This window comes from Microcaecilia unicolor, chromosome 2 (assembly GCF_901765095.1).
Source record: "Microcaecilia unicolor chromosome 2, aMicUni1.1, whole genome shotgun sequence".
In the NCBI taxonomy this organism is placed as follows: Eukaryota; Metazoa; Chordata; class Amphibia; order Gymnophiona; family Siphonopidae; genus Microcaecilia; species Microcaecilia unicolor.
The window spans coordinates 82,905,371-82,921,395 of NC_044032.1; the positions used below are offsets into that span (position 1 = coordinate 82,905,371).

Sequence of the window (16,025 nt, forward strand, 5' to 3'; positions counted from 1 at the left end):
ATTGTAGGTGCTATACCCCCAGTGGTACGCAAAAGCCAGCAAAGGGCTCCTTTTCTGTCAGTTGAGTCTCAACAGACGTTATAAAGAAGTCATTAGTTCCACGAAATCAATCATTAATATGATGCGTTCCACAAGCTACCATTAAGTATCGCAAGTTCATCAAACCCAGTCCCCATTGCACCATTGGCATCTGGATGATGGTTATGGTTATAGGTAAGTGCGCACGCTTCCCCTGCCTTAAATAAGTTTGCAAGGACCTGTGTATTAACCTTTCATCCTTTACTTTTAGAAATAAGGGAAGCATTTGAAAAACATATAACCATTGAGGGGCCAAAATCATATTAAACAAAAAATGCACCGTCCCCAATAAAGTTAAGAGGATAGGCTTGCCAGGCATTTCATTTCAGGTGTAGATCTCTTTAACAATGGTTTGACATTACAGTCATATAAGGTGGATAACATTGCTGGTATTCATACCCCTGGATATTTTATTACCCCCTCCACCCAGGTCAAAGGAAATACTCCAAGAAGTCCTTTCCTGCGGCAATAGCACCACCACCATCACCTTAGATTTCCTCAAGTTAAGTAGAAATCCAGCCAAATGATCATAGATCTCTATAAGTGATAACAGCGGAGGCAAGGACCTCTGTGAGAACTCTAAGTTGCACATTCCAAATCACTACTACTACTAATCATTTCTATAGCGCTACTAGAAGTACGCAGCACTGCACACATTATATGCAGGTACTTTATCTGTCCCTAGAGGGCTCACAATCTAAGTTTTAGTACCTAGGGCAATGGAGGGGGTTAAGTGATTTGCCCAAGGTCATAAGGAGCTGCACTAACCATTAAGCCACTCCTTCACTCACCACCCCAGAAACCTCCTCCGACTGATGCAGGACACGCAGCAGGGGCTCCAAGATGAAGAGAAGAGGCGATAAATGACACCCCTGCTGCATGCCCTTCAAACCAGAAAGGAGGATGTTCCAATTCCATTCACCAATAGCCCTTGGTGAAGCATACAAAGCGTGAATAGCCTGCAAATACACAAAACCCATTTGATCTATGCCCACAACAGATGATAACATATTTGCTAGCTGATCAGCCAGCACCTTAGAGAGAAGTTTAATGTCTACATTTATGAGAGATATTGGACAATGTCCATTAATTCTCGTGGGTGATTGGGCTTCAATAGGAGCGTAATCAATGCTGTATTAGCATATTCAGGGAATGAGCCTTGAACTATTATTGCCGAGTAATATGCCAAAGGAGGTTTTAGCAGGGCCGTGCCTAGGGTCTCTGGTGCCCCCCTGCAGACTATCAGTTGGCGCCCCCCCCCCCCCCCCCCCCCCGTGAAAATGATCGCTCACCACTTGCCACACTGACAGGAATTGTCAGCAATATTCTTAGAAACAAATTGCTATACATTGCAAAATAAGATAGCAGATGTAAATTCTCAAAGTGGACATATTCCAAACACTAAAATGAAAATAAAATGATTTTTTTTCTACCATTGTTGTCTGGTGACTTTCTTTTTCTGATCATGCTGGCCCAGGATCTGATTCTGCTGCTATCTGTCCTCTTAACTCTGTTTCCAGGGCTTCCTTTCCATTTTATTTCTTTCCTTTCCTCCTTTCTTCTTCATTTCTGGTCCTCGGCTTCTGCCTATTTTCTTCATCCATGTGCAGTTTTTCTCCTCTCTTCCTTTTCCCTCATTTCATCTCCTTCATCTCTCTTCCCTCTCCTCTATGACCAGCAATTTCTCCTCTCTCCCTGTGCCCTGCCCTCCCATCCATGCCCACCGATGCTCCTCTGTCCCCTGCCCCCTCCATTCATTCCTATCCAGCAATTCCCCTCTCTCCCTGAGCCCTGCCCTCCCATCCATGCTCCTCTGTCCCCTGCCTCCTCCATTCATCCCTATCCAGCAATTCCCCTCTCTCCCTGAGCCCTGCCCTCCCATCCATGCTCCTCTGTCCCCTCCATTCATCCCTATCCAGCAATTCCCCTCTCTCCCTGAGCCCTGCCCTCCCATCCATGCTCCTCTGTCCCCTCCATTCATCCCTATCCAGCAATTTCCCTCTCTCCCTGAGCCCTGCCCTCCCATCCATGCTCCTCTGTCCACTGCCCCCTCCATTCATCCCTATCCAGCAATTTCCCTCTCTCCCTGAGCCCTGCCCTCCCATCCATGCTCCTCTGTCCCCTGCCCCCTCCATTCATCCCTATCCAGCAATTCCCCTCTCTCCCTGAGCCCTGCCCTCCCCTTCCATCCATGCTCCTCTGTCCCCTCCATTCATCCCTATCCAGCAATTCCCCTCTCCCTGAGCCCTGCCCTCCCATACATGCTGCTCTGTCCCCTGCCCCCTCCATTCATCCCTATAAAGCAATTCCTCTCTCTCCCTTCCATGAACTCTGCCCTCGCATCCATGCTCCTCTCCCCTGCCCTCCCGCTCCCATGTCCCCAACTGCCCGCCCTCTTCTCCCCCCCCCCCCCCCCCCCCAACATCCCTTTCCTTTTTTTTTTTCTTTTAAATTTACCTCCGGCAGCACAGGCACAGCATCAGTGAAGAAGGCAGTGCTCCCGACGTGTCTAGCCTTCCCTTCGCTCAGTGTCCCGCCTTCTTCTGACGTCATTTCCTTGACGTCAGAAGAAGGCGAAACACTGAGCGAAGGGAAGTAACCTATAGAAATTTGTAAGTCTAAGTGCTTTGAAAATGAGCCCCCTAGTCTCTACAGAGATCTATAGAAACTTTGTCATTGTGGATGGGACCATACACCACCAGCAAAATCAGTTCTCTCCCCTGCAACCATTATTTGAGTAGCACATATCACCCCTCAGTGTCTTTGGCCAGTAGTTTAGAGGTACATTGTAGAGATTTAGAAGTGAACACTCGCCTACCCAAAGAAGAATAGTAAACACCACCCACCCACATACGCTGCAATTTTTTATGCTCCTCATCTGATTATCGAGTTTCTTGCAAACAGGCAATACCCACTGCCTGGCACTTCAACACTGTAAGAATTTTGCACCTCTTTCTTGGTGACGTAATACCACCTACATTCCAGGATATTATTTGATTACAGGAAGCATTTATGTAACATAATATTAATAAATATACGCACACAATCAAAAACTGTGTTAAACCACAGCACTCAGACTTCACTCTGGCCCATTACCATTCCATCCCCAGAAAACCATTGATACAGTGGAGCAAGAGAAATTTCAAACCTTTAGAAACATAAAAGAAATACTTGTTGAATAATACTCTTTTGTCTGTCCTTCAAATAAGAAATAATGGAAAACAACACCCTTCCGCTTTACAGATTCTAGTACACTCTCTGGTTCTTTCTCAATAAACTATTGTAATTTGTTGTACAAGGGCCTGTGACAGAGAAATATACAATGTGTTCAACTGATCCGAAATAATTCTATTAAATTAATTACTGGAGCAAAGAAATATGACCATGTCACACTGCTATTGAAAGCTGCTCACTGGCTTCCTATTCGACATAGAATAAACTTATAAAGTTCTACTTCTGGTGTTTAAAATAACCAAATCTGGGTCACCCCCTTTCCTGGCTCGTTTCTTGACCCTGTATTCCCTGTCACGGGTTCTTTGTTCTTCCCAGCAACATCTTTTAGTCACTCCCTCTTTTCGCCATATCAGGTATGATACTACCCATATCTTCTCCATTGCCGGCCCCATCCTCTGGAATGCTTTACCCTCCCACCTCAGATTGCATACATCTTTAAAACAATTCAAAACCGACCTCAAAACTTTGTCTTTGCAGATGTCTTTTCTACAAATTAATGCAGCCAGTTTAGAGCCTGTTTGCTGACATTTACCCTTACCTATTTCCATCTGCTACTCCCTCTTTCTTATCATATATTGTAATTCCTTTTTCTTCCAAGCTAATACTGCCTACCCCCTATTCACCTTTCCTTTTCATTCATTTTCTCCTCTCCCTATATATATATTACATTGAGCCTGCAAATTGGTGGGAAAATGTGGGATACAAATGCTTCAAATAAAAATAAATAAATTGTTAGCCGCTCAGATGTTTTATATGATGTGCGGTATATTAAGCATTTAATAAATTTGGAAACTGCTTATTTTATTTTGTTCAATTTATGTTCCACATAGCAATCATAATGTGGATTGCAATATCACATTTATAAAACCACAGCAGTGGTTGCCAGCTTCACTCATATTAGTTGGCCAACTGCTTCTACAAACAAAAATGAATTGTCTCTGAAAGTGACATAGCTGTCTTCCCACTCAGCACACTGCATTCCAGATAGCAGGGTCAGTAACCAAACCAAATCACTTTGAAGTTAGGGCAATGTGTTAGTTTGAAGCTTCCTTCTATCCCTTCCTCTTCCTTTACTCTCAAGCTTATTGGTTGATGTTTCAAATATAAATTATTGAAAATTAAGTGTAACTTAAGAAATATCACTAGCTACCAGAACCAAGAAATCCTTTATACTGTTCTTTTTTCACATCAGCCCTTCTTTACATCTCTTCCTTCATACATTTTTGATACTTCTTCACTTGCCTAGATTCCAAGCCAGAAGCATGCCAATTTCCTTCTTTTGCAGTGTGGGTCAATCCATTACTCCCCCCCCCCCCCCCCTTTGCTTTTTTACCCCATGCCATCACCTCCTTTGATCTTTCTAGCACTCTGTTATTCTGTCCTCTTTTCTTCCTGTGCTCTGTCCCTCTTTTCCTCCTTTGACTTCTGTCCTCATCCAGTCTTTTGTTATCTTCCATTCGCAGATATGAAGCAGGTGAGTTTGAGAACAACTTAATGACTGATTTGCAGAAACCAAGGAGTCAATAACACTTGAAGACCTTGTCATGTTAAAGATTATGTCCAAATATTAATAGAGTCATCAATGTATAATCATTGCAAACTACTGCAAATTTTACTGCTAATATTGTTGTTCCCTGTTTTTCTTATTTCAGAATCTGAATTCTCATGGATTTCTTTTGTTATCTTTGGGACACTTGGTGGGACTGTTGTGCTACTCATGATTCTCTTTACTAAACAGAAGAGGTATAATATTCTTTAATGCTACATGCAGTCTACCAGATAGTTTTGTGTCTTTGTCAAAGATGCTGTAATAGAGGCAAACTTATCTTAATGTAGTCCCTGAACATGACTCACTGAATTTTGTGTCCACTGCTTCCAGGATGAGGGAACTGCCACTTCACTTGCTTGACACAAAGCTAGACAAGTTGGGGTTGGGGACCATATTAAGAGAGATGCTACATCAAGTCATACTTATGACAAAGCTGCAGATCTGAATTAAGTAGAAACTTCCTGAGTATCTGGACTGTTTAAATGTTTTTTTATGCACATGTAGCACTTGATGTGCACAAAGCAGGGGCTTGGTGATTATACTGAATAAGGAGCCTAAGTAGCAGTTTCAAAATAGGGTTCTGTTGATGACTTAAATATCCTTATGAGTCCCTTCTTACATATATTTATTGTTCCAGTGTATAATTATCTGTATTAGGATTATGCTTCAACCAATAACATAATTCCATTTGAGGTGTTTTTGGTCTGTTAACGCAGCATCGTAGCAGTAAGCACACAGTAATTTCCAACATAACCATCTGACAAGGAAAGGGACAGGGAATAGGCAGGGACTGTGCTTTATAATTAATGCAAAAAATGTTAACTGCATGGCACTTTCTGCCACGTTAATGCCCCTTAAGAGGATTATCTAACTGCATGTTAAAATTGTTTTCTCTGGGAAGTTGCTGGTAGTGCTCCCAACAGTTAACACAAAGGGTTTGCAATTGCCACTCATTAATTTTGGCAATTACCCCATTTGTAAAAATTGAGCTTGTGGGCTTATTTTACCACTGGGTCCCCTTTTATGCAATGATACCCTGTGCTAAAATAACCTGACTTGTGAAACTAACAATAGCCCATGTTGATAATGCCCCCCCCCCCCCCCCCCCCCCCCAGTTAACCAGACAAATCTGACTAGTTTACTTTATTTGGATAATCAGTCCAGATGTTTAGGCTGAATATCTGGTGTAAAAATTGGAACAGTCAAAGGTGTAATGTGAAGAAATAACAAGTGTCATTTCTTCACATTACACTTTTGACCGTTCCAATTTATAAGAATTGGGAATTAATAAGAATTAGGAAACACGAGGGAGTCAAAGAAGTCATACACAGAATTTATTACCAAAAAAAACACCTGTAGACTGTGTATGACTTCTTTGACTTCCTTGTGTTTCTGGAAGTGTCATTTCTTCATACTACTTCTTTTACTGTTCTTGCAACAGCCTTCACCTTGGTGGGTGATCACTAACATTAATTGGAGAAAGTGTCAGGTTAACTATAGGCTTGCTGTTTGATCAATGAGACTTACCTAAGTAACATTTATTGACCCATGCTGAATGTTAGCACTGACCAGCCAACGTTAAACTACACCCCAAGTATATACTCTCTTTGAATGCCTAAATTTTATCCATGCAATAATTTCTATTGGCAAGAAAGGGGGGGGAGGGAAGGGGAATTTTAAAATACAAGGTTTGCCCAGTTAGCTTGAAAAGTAAACCAAACTATTTGAACATTTACCACAAAATATGTATGTTAAATAGAATCTGCTCTTTCAGAATAAAATATGCATCACATAAAAACTACCAAAACATCATTCTCATTATGTTTCAAATAGGAAAGAAAGTAATTTTAACCATCTAAATAATTTTATTTTTTTAAGATTGAAGATGTTGATTCTTCCTCCAGTTCCAGTACCAAAGATTAAAGGCATTGACTCAGAGCTTTTAAAGGTAGTGTATGCAACTATTTGTTGTATTTAAGCTTGCTATACAAACTGGATGTTCTTCAGATCACTGATACTTTAGTAAGTGGTAATAGCTATTTTATTTTATTTTTTAGAAGGGAAAAATGGATGAAGTGAATTCTATCCTAGCCAGTCACGAAACCTATAAGCCTGAACTGTATAATGACTCCTGGGTTGAATTTATTGAATTGGACATAGATGACCCTGATGAAAAGACTGAAGGTTTAGATACAGACAGACTTCTTAATGATGATCATATGAAGTCTCATAGTTGTCTTGGTGTGAAGGATGATGATTCTGGACGTGCCAGTTGTTGTGAACCAGATATCCCTGAGACAGATTTCAGCACAAGCGACACTTGTGATGGCACTTCAGATATAGTTCAATCACAAAAAGTAAATGTAAATGAAGGGGATCTTTTGTGCCTTGATCAGAAATGCAGTGATGGATCACCCTTAAGTTTGGATGCTCCAGCTGCCCAACTACTTAACAGCAAGACATCTGGTGACGACAAACCAAGATCTTTTGTTGGTGAGACTGAATCAACTGACCATCCTGTTTGCATGCAGCTAAGCAACCAGAGTTCAAAAGCCAACATCGATTTTTATGCATTAGTAAGTGACATAAGTCCATCAGGAAGACTTCTACTGTCCCCAGGACAAAGAATCAAAACAGAAAATGAGGAATGTATTGAACCAACCCTGCAGTGTCAACCAAACTTCACTATGGACAGTGCCTACATATGCGAGTCAGCAGCAGTCACATTTTGTGCCACACCTTCACATGAAGAGGAACCACCACAACAGCGGCCAAATTTTAATGAGGATACTTATTTCACCACGGAAAGCCTTACCACTACTGTTTTGGATTCTGTTGCAGAAGATGAAGCATCAACTTCTGAGATGCATGTTCCAGATTATACCTCTCTTCATATTATGAACTCTCAGCAGAATATTGTGCTCACTGAGCTGCCTGATCCAAGCATTCTTACATCATGTGGCTACATGAACCCAGACCAAGTCAACAAGTTCATGCCTTAGCTGTTCATTCACACAAGTATGTATTTAATGGTATTGAGCTGACTTGGGCTTTTATGCTTAAACCAAAATACTGTATACAAGTTTTTGTGTTTCTTACATCTTGTTGTAAAGTTCAAGCTTTTATCTGAAGTGCTGAAATACATTAAATATTAATCAACTATTTCTAGAGCATAAATATAGTTGTAAGAGCTGTCTCAAAGAATGTTTAATAGTAGTGACTGTTCAGTTACTGTTTGGTGTAGACTTTGTGACATTAAGCTTTGAGTGAATACTTAATGTAAAATCATGCTTTTTGAAAAAGCAGAAAGGAAGTGATTTGCAGTTTAAAAGAATGGAAAGCAAATTATATACTGAGATCTAAATATCAGTAATTGGGAACTAAAAGCATTCAGTAATATGCTGAAGATGGGAAGACAGATTGGGAAATACATGTATTTTTGCCTTGGTTTTGATATTTTAATATTTTAGATCTAAAGCATGAATATTTTATATTTCATTACATGCCATGTAAGTATAATTATCACAATCCATCTTATGGAATGTAGTTGCTGCAATTTTATAAGAGTTGGTTCCTGTGATAGTTACTACAGGAATAAATAAATGAGAATTAGTTTTTCTACAGAGCCATTTTTATACCTCTAACATCCATTGTGGATATTACAATTTCTGTATTGTAATGACTTTCACTATCAAAGCCTGTGCCTCTTAAGTTTAGTCTAAACTATTGTACACATTTCAGTTTTTGAAATATCTCAGAAAAAAATTGAATACAGTATTTGGACAAAAGAAATAATATTCTTCATATAATTCTTTATTATCGGTATTGGCACATGTTTTCTACAGAATCTAAAATTATCCGTTTTACTCATTAGAATTTTAAAATAATTATCCATACTATGAAATACAGTGTTTTTTTTTTTTGGGGGGGGGGTTGTTTTTTTAAAGTATATGAAATGTGTAGCTTATGCAGGAATATAATGTGTATTTCCTGAATCTAGAACACAATAAACTAAAGCTAACAGGACAGTATTTGAGTAAATATATTTCACTAAACTTTTCCCCATAGACACAGAGTGGGTAAAAAGCTGTAGTGAATCAGGCTAAAGATTCATGCATATAACTTAGGAGTTAATTGTATAAATCCTCCCCCCCCCCCCCCCCCCCAAAAAAAAAAAAAAAAAAAATCAATTTGGAGTCGACCAACACAACTTTTGGACAGGCATTTTAGTGTCAAGCCAAAAGTAATGCTTTTTTTTTGGGGGGGGGGGGGGGGTAGAGGGAGAGGGGGCTGGACCACAAGTTATATAGATAGTATACTATCTAGGTAGCCGTATCTGTTTAAGCAGGACTGTACAAACAGATAACCCTTTTAAGTTTAGAACCACAAATTCAGCTATCCACTAAATATCGACTTCTTAGGGGCTCTTTTACTAAGGTGCGCAAAGCTGTTAACGCATGAATTTGTTCGGTTAGCACAGTGTCATCCACTTTAGCTGACGTACATTCACATTTTGATCATATTTTCTCATAGGGGGCAGGATGTAGGTGGAGAATGTGCAGGGACTGCATGGTACTTACCATATGTAACTCACTTTTGCTGTTAGCGCAGGTTTACTTAGTGCTTTCTTAGTAGGAAGCACTAAGGGGGAAGTTATCAATATGGGCTACTGTTAAGTCAGGTTATTTTAGCATAAGGTCTTATTCCATAAAATGGGAACCTGTAATAAATAAGCCAGCCTAACAGTTGCCCATGTTCATAACTTCTCCCCTAATTGCCTCCGTGCTAAGTTAAAGTTTACATGCACTAATAAACTTTTCAGTGCGGTAATTGATGAGGACATGCTGGGCATGCCCCCAACAATTAGCACACAACCTATGCATTTAGCGTGCTTTAATTTTTACTGTTAAGGTGCACTAAGTGTAAAAACATAGCATACTTTAGTAAAAGGCCCCCACACTATTGTATAACAATGAATTTTATTATCCAGAATTAGACTCCTTATAAACACTGAAAACGACATGTGAAAGGAAAATGTGTTTCAGCCCTAGATTTTTTTTTGTAAAATTAAGCTTACAAATTAACTTTATTAGCTTTATTATTATACATTTGCTAATATAGCACTAACCAGAATGTAGGAAGCAAGCCTATAAATGAGGGTTCTCTTTTTACTTTTCTAGCAGGATAGTAAACCCACAATTGAAATTGGGCTTTGTTTCTCAAAGATAACTATTAATTAGAAGTTAACTTGCTGCTAAAGATTTCTAAGCTATGTTTTTCAGTTTTATGTTTAAATTTCCTAATGTTGAACACTAATGCAATTACAAAATATGTGCATGACAAAGCCTCTTACTTTACCATTGGCTAAAAAAAAGTTTATAAAGCCAAAAATAGTTAAATACCTCAATCAGTCTCAGAATGTCAGTTTGGTACTTTACTGGTTACACAAGCCATTATTCACTAGTATGAATTGTTGTGTCTTTCATTTTATATTTAACTTTCTTTGTCTATGTATTTTTTTTCTCTCAAAATTAAATAAATTTATTTTCTTGGACCTAACTGAGAAGAGGGTTTGCTTATTTACATGTGTATATGTTGTACTTACACTATTAATACTACAATATTCAGGGTTTTTTTTTCCAACTATAGAAAATAAAATAAATCCTACACAGCTTGTTTTAAAGAAAGTCAAACTAAGGGGCCTGTTTACCAAGAATGTGGTAAGCAGTTAGCGTAGGATTTATTACACATTAACTATTAGCAAGGACCCACATTAATGGCTACCACGTGCTAAAGGAGGCATAAATAAAAGAGAAGCACAGAATGCTTGGGAGTGCTGGCATCCAGTGGCTGAAGGCACACTGCTGACTTCCTCGCTCCTGAGGCAGTACAAGTAGAAAGGGGACAGCTCAGGAAGCTGATTTCTTTGGCTACCCCACCAGCATTTGAACAGGTACTGCAGCTTTGCAGGGGGCGTGAGCCAAAAGTTTGGGGGGGCAGGCTGGTCCCCAAGCCCCCCAGGGTTATGCCACTGATTAAAGGCCTAATATCTTCATTTCTCCCACCCTGAGTCCAACTCTCTCTTCCTCCTTCCCCTCTAACCCCAGGTCTATTGTCTCTTTCTCTCTCTGGGTCAACATCTCTCCTCCCTCCCTCCCTCCCTCCATCCTTCTCTCCCTCAGTTCAGTATCTCTCCCTCCCCTCCCAGACCTGCTTGCTGTTCTCACTCAATTCCATCCCTCTCCTCCCCCCCCCCCACATGGTCCAGCGCAAGTATCTTTCCCTCCCCTTCCAGACCTGCCTGTGGCTCTCTCTCAAATCCCTCCTCCCCCCCAGCCCAGTCCCTGCATCTGTCCCTCCCCTCCCAGACTTAACTGAGGCTCGCTCGCAAGCTTCCTCCGCCCAGTATACCTTTTGAAAAGCAAGCAAGTCTTTGGCCGTGCAGTGCCAGCTGTACTCAAAGGCTGCCTGCGGCCTACACCCGGCCTTTCCCTCTGACCCGTCCTGCCCTTCCAAAAACAGAAAGGTGCTTTTGATGTGGTTTGTTCAATGCTCATTGCTGTCACTATCGAGGAGTCTATTGCACCCTATATCCAAATACTGTATTTATTAGACACGGTGACCCCTGAGGCAGATCTGTGTGGGGGCCATTTGCTCAATTGTGCTATTCTCTGGTGGACTTTATACAGCAGTTAGAGAGATACCATTTTGATTGACTGTACAATTTACACTTATTAGTGAATATTGCCTTATTTATTGGATTTTATTCCTCTAGTGCCTCATCTCTCCATGGTCCATCCCTACTCTGTTGGACTTTACTATTGGCTTTACATAGGATAGTTTGTTCCTTTTTTTTTTTTGTAGTTCCATCTGTAACACCCCTGACCTGCTCATGGCCACACCCCCTTTTGGAGTTGCGTATGTAACGCTCCCTTAGTGGGTGCTCCTGGATTTGGGTACAAATGTAATAATAATAAAAATAAAGTTACTCCCATCTCTAGGTCATTTATACATATGTTAAAAAGCAGCGGTCCGAGCACAGACCCCTGGGGAACCCCACTAACTACCCTTCTCCATTGAGAATACTGACCATTTAACCCTACTCTCTGTTTTCTATTTTTTAACCAGTTTTTAATCCACAATAGAACACTACCTCCTATCCCAAGATCTCCAATTTCCTCTGGAGTCTTTCATGAGTTACTTTGTCAAACGCCTTCTGAAAATCCAGATACACAATATCAACTGGCTCATCTTTATCCACATGTTTGTTCACCCCTTCAAAAAAATGTAGTAGATTGGTGAAGCAAGATTTCCCTTCACTAAATCCATGTTGACTTTTGAGCTTATTTTCAAAAGAGATCGCCGGCCATCTTCCGACACAAATCGGGAGATGGCCGGCAATCTCCTGATACTGGCCAAATCGGTATAATGGAAAGCCGATTTTAGCTGGCCCCAACTGCTTTTCTTCGCGGAGCCAGCCAACCTTCAAAGGAGGGTACAGAAGGCGGGACGGGGGCGTGGTTATGAGATAGCAAGCTTCACCCCATAATGGAAAAAAAGATGGCCTGCTCAGGCAAGCATTTCGTCGGCTGCACTTGGTCCATTTATTTTTAGGTCCAAGTCACAAAAAAGTGCCCCAATTGACTAGATGACCACCGGAGGGAAACGGGGATGACCTCCCCTTACTCCCCCAGTGGTCACCAACCCCCTCACACCCAAAAAAAAAAAAGTTTTTTACCAGCCTGAAATGTCATACCCAGCTCCATGACAGCAGTATGCAGGACCCAGACCCATTCCCCCCCCCCCCCCCCCCACCTGTTCCAGTTGTGGTGGTTAATGTTGAGCCCTCCAAAACCCACTGTACCCACATTTAGATGCCCCCCTTCCCCCCTTAGGGCTATGGTAATGGTGTAGAGTTGTGGGGAGTGGGGTTTGGCAGGGATTTGGAGGGCTCAGTATCCAAGGTAAGGGAGCTACGCACCTGGGAGCTATTTTTTTTTTAGTTTCTAGAAGTGCCCCCTAGGGTGCCCAGTTGGTGTCCTGGCATGTCAGGGGGGCCAGTGCACTACAAATGCTGGCTCCTCCCACTACCAAATGCCTGGCATTTCGCCGGGTTTGAGATGGCCGGGCCCGGTTTCCATTATGGCTGAAAAACGAAGCCGGCCATCTCCTCTAAACCCGGCGATCGATTTAGCCGGCCCCAACCGTATTTCGAAAATATGGTTGGCTCCGCCCCCTTCTGGAGGCAGCCCCGAAGATGGCCGGCACCGTTCGATTATGCCCCTCTGTTGCCATAGAAGACAGTGCAAATTGCTTAACATTACTTCTGTAGATGGTGTATCTGCATTATCTGCAATGCAGTTAATGCATGTTAAGTATACTGCCTCTTTGTTAGGTGTATGGGAAGAATCTTGGCATATTCCCAACACTACACAAGCCCTGCAATTAATGTGCATACATTTTTGCAACTAATGCAAATTTACACCACAGTTTAGTAAAAAAAAAAAAAACCCAAAAAAACAACAAAATGCCCGTTTAGTTTGTAAACTGCCTTGTCAAGTGTATTAGGAAAGGCAATATAGCAAATCTAAATAAACCATAAGATGAGATTTTACAATATGTAAATAAGCTGGTTGGGTTTAGTTGAACTTAGTGGAGATGACATCAGCTTTTGATTTAATTGACCACTCCTCCTTCTGAGAGGCTGGTCAATGGGAATTAGGGGTTAGTGGCTCAGCTCTTTTTTTGTCAACGGTCTTCTTTGGTTTGCATTAATGACTCTTTGCCATCACTCTTTGAGCTGACCTGTGGGTTCCATGTATGCTTAGTGAATAAATTGCATGAGTCAAGGAGAGGCTTCACAAGCTTGTGATGCACCTTGAATGGAGCGTGTGTTGTGTACGGACTCCGTCAGTTCCACCCTTCTTCCTCTCAGTGCATCTCTCCCTTCCCTACAAAGCTCTTGTAATTCTCTCCATTCCCTGCACCTTAAAATCACCTCGTCTTCTCCTGTGCACTGAGGTTTTTTTCCTCTGACCTATCCCACCTCTTCTGATCCATCTTCCCATTTTCTAAAGGGCAGGACAGTTCAGAAAGTCCCGGTGCTGACCACAGGCAGCCTGTGCGAGCCACTGGCACTACCAAGGCAAAAGCTACAGGTGAGTTTGGGGGGGGGAGCAGCTGTAGGCTGAGAGGCACCCTACTGCCAGTGTTGCCAGGTGGGCAGTTTTACCGCCCAATTGGGCGGTTTTCCGCGACCCGCCGCGGGAAATTTTTGCCCGCGGTGGGTTGCGGTTTTTTGGGCTTCTTTTTTTTCTTTTGGGCGGTTTTCAGGCGGTTTTTTCAGCCGCGGGGGGGCGGGGTTAGTGACGTTTTGGGCGGGGTTAGTGACGTTCTGGGCGGGGCCGATGACGGGGGAGGCGGGGCCGGTGACGGCGGGGTTGATGACGACAGGGGCAGGGTTGATGACGGCGGGGGTGATGGGGGCGGGGGTGATGACGCGGGGGTGGGGTGTCAGGGGCGGGGTTTGAGTTTGGGCGGGTTTTGGGCTGGATTTAGGCTGGTTTGGGTGGGGAAAAAATTTTCCACCTGGCAACCCTGCTGGCAACCCTGCCTACTACTACTTATCATTTCCATAGTGCTATTAAACGTTAAAGAGACAGTCACTGCTCGACAGAGCTACAATCTAATTAGGGCAAATAAGAGCTAAGGGAATTACTAAGGTGGGAATGAGAAAACATGGTTAGTGAACAGGTGAGGTGAGTATGGGCTAGGCGTTAAAAGCAGTATAAAAACGGTGGGCTTTTAGCCTAGATTTGAAGACGGCCGAAGATGGAGCTTGACCGACCTGCTCAGGAAGTCTATCTATGCCACCCTCTGTTCAAAGTTCCCGGCAAACACCACTTTTGCCAACTACAGATCTGGGATCTCTCTCCTTAGGGATGTCCAAGGAGAGGTCCTTTGCCCTCCCTAGCAGCTTCCAACAAGAGGACATCAATATGGTAGGAGATCCAAGCAGTGTTGCCAGGTGGGCGATTTTACCGCCCAATTGGGCGGTTTTCCGCGACCCACCGCAGGAAATTTTTGCCCGCGGCGGGTTGCGGTTTTTTGGGCTGCTTTTTGGTCTTTTGTGCGGTTTATTGGGCGTTTTTTCGGCCGCGGGGGGCGGGGTTAGTGATGTTTTGGGCGGGGTTAGTGACGGGAGGCGGGGCTGATGATGGGGGAGGCGGGGCCGATGACGGGGGTTGGCGGGGCCGATGACAAGGGGGCGGGGTTGATGACAAGGGGGCGGGGTGATGACAAGGGGGTGGGGGTGTCAGGGGCGGGGTTGGAGTTTGGGCGGGTTTTGGGCTGGAATTAGGCTGGTTTGGGTGGGAAAAAAATTTTCCACCTGGCAACCCTGGATCCAAGTGTGAGACGCAAACCACAGGAAGCTGAACAACCGATCCCACCAGTGTTGCCAGGTGACCCGCCGCGGGCAATTTTTGCCCGCGGCGCGTTGCGGTTTTTTGGGCTGCTTTTTGGGCTTCAGGGCGGTTTTTTGGGCGGCTTTTTCGGCCGCGGGGGGCGGGGTTAGTGACGTTTTTGGGCGGGGTTAGTGATGTTTGGGGCGGGGCTGATGACGTGGGAGGCAGGGCCGGTGACGGGGGAGGCGGGGCCGGTGACGGCGGGGGCGGGGTTGATGACGGCGGGTGTGTCAGGGGCGGGGTTTGAGTTTGGGCGGGTTTTGGGCGTTTTTTTATGCTGGATTGGGTGGGAAAAAAATTTTCCACCTGGCAACACTGGATCCCACCCATCACATCTCCCTCTCATGCACCTCCTTGACTCCGGTCCGGCAACTCCCTCTCTCTCAAACCTCAACCGCATCTCTCCCCCTGCCTCTGGTCTGGCATTTCTCCCTCTCCCTCACAACCACTTCCCTGCCTAAGGTTCTGCATCCATCTCTCTCGACCTCCTCCTACGCCCTGTAGACCCCTTGGCATTTCTCCCTACCCCTCTCAACTCCTGCGACTACATATGATATCGACCTTTCTCTCTCAACGCCTCCCGCCGCCTACCTTGAAACTGGTCTTTCAGCCAGGTCTCTAGAGGAGGAAAAGGCGGGAACGGAGAGCGGCGGCGGCTATTCTCCTCTGGCGACCCGACTCCCGCTCTCTTCTGACGC

The 16,025-nt window shown here is 43.5% G+C and overlaps 1 protein-coding gene across 4 annotated transcripts in view; it reads left to right on the forward strand.

Annotated features, from left to right (window-relative positions):
- GHR (growth hormone receptor) overlaps positions 1-10,415 on the forward strand; it is a 518,379-nt gene extending 507,964 nt beyond the window's left edge. For all 4 annotated transcript variants that reach the window (XM_030193089.1, XM_030193091.1, XM_030193090.1 and 1 more), the window contains 3 exons: positions 4,965-5,055; positions 6,740-6,809; positions 6,919-10,415. In XM_030193089.1, coding sequence (XP_030048949.1) covers positions 4,965-5,055; positions 6,740-6,809; positions 6,919-7,863 — 1,106 coding nt within the window. In that variant the 3' untranslated portion in view covers positions 7,864-10,415. The remainder of the gene's footprint in view (positions 1-4,964; positions 5,056-6,739; positions 6,810-6,918) is intronic.
- The last annotated feature ends 5,610 nt before the right edge of the window (positions 10,416-16,025 follow it).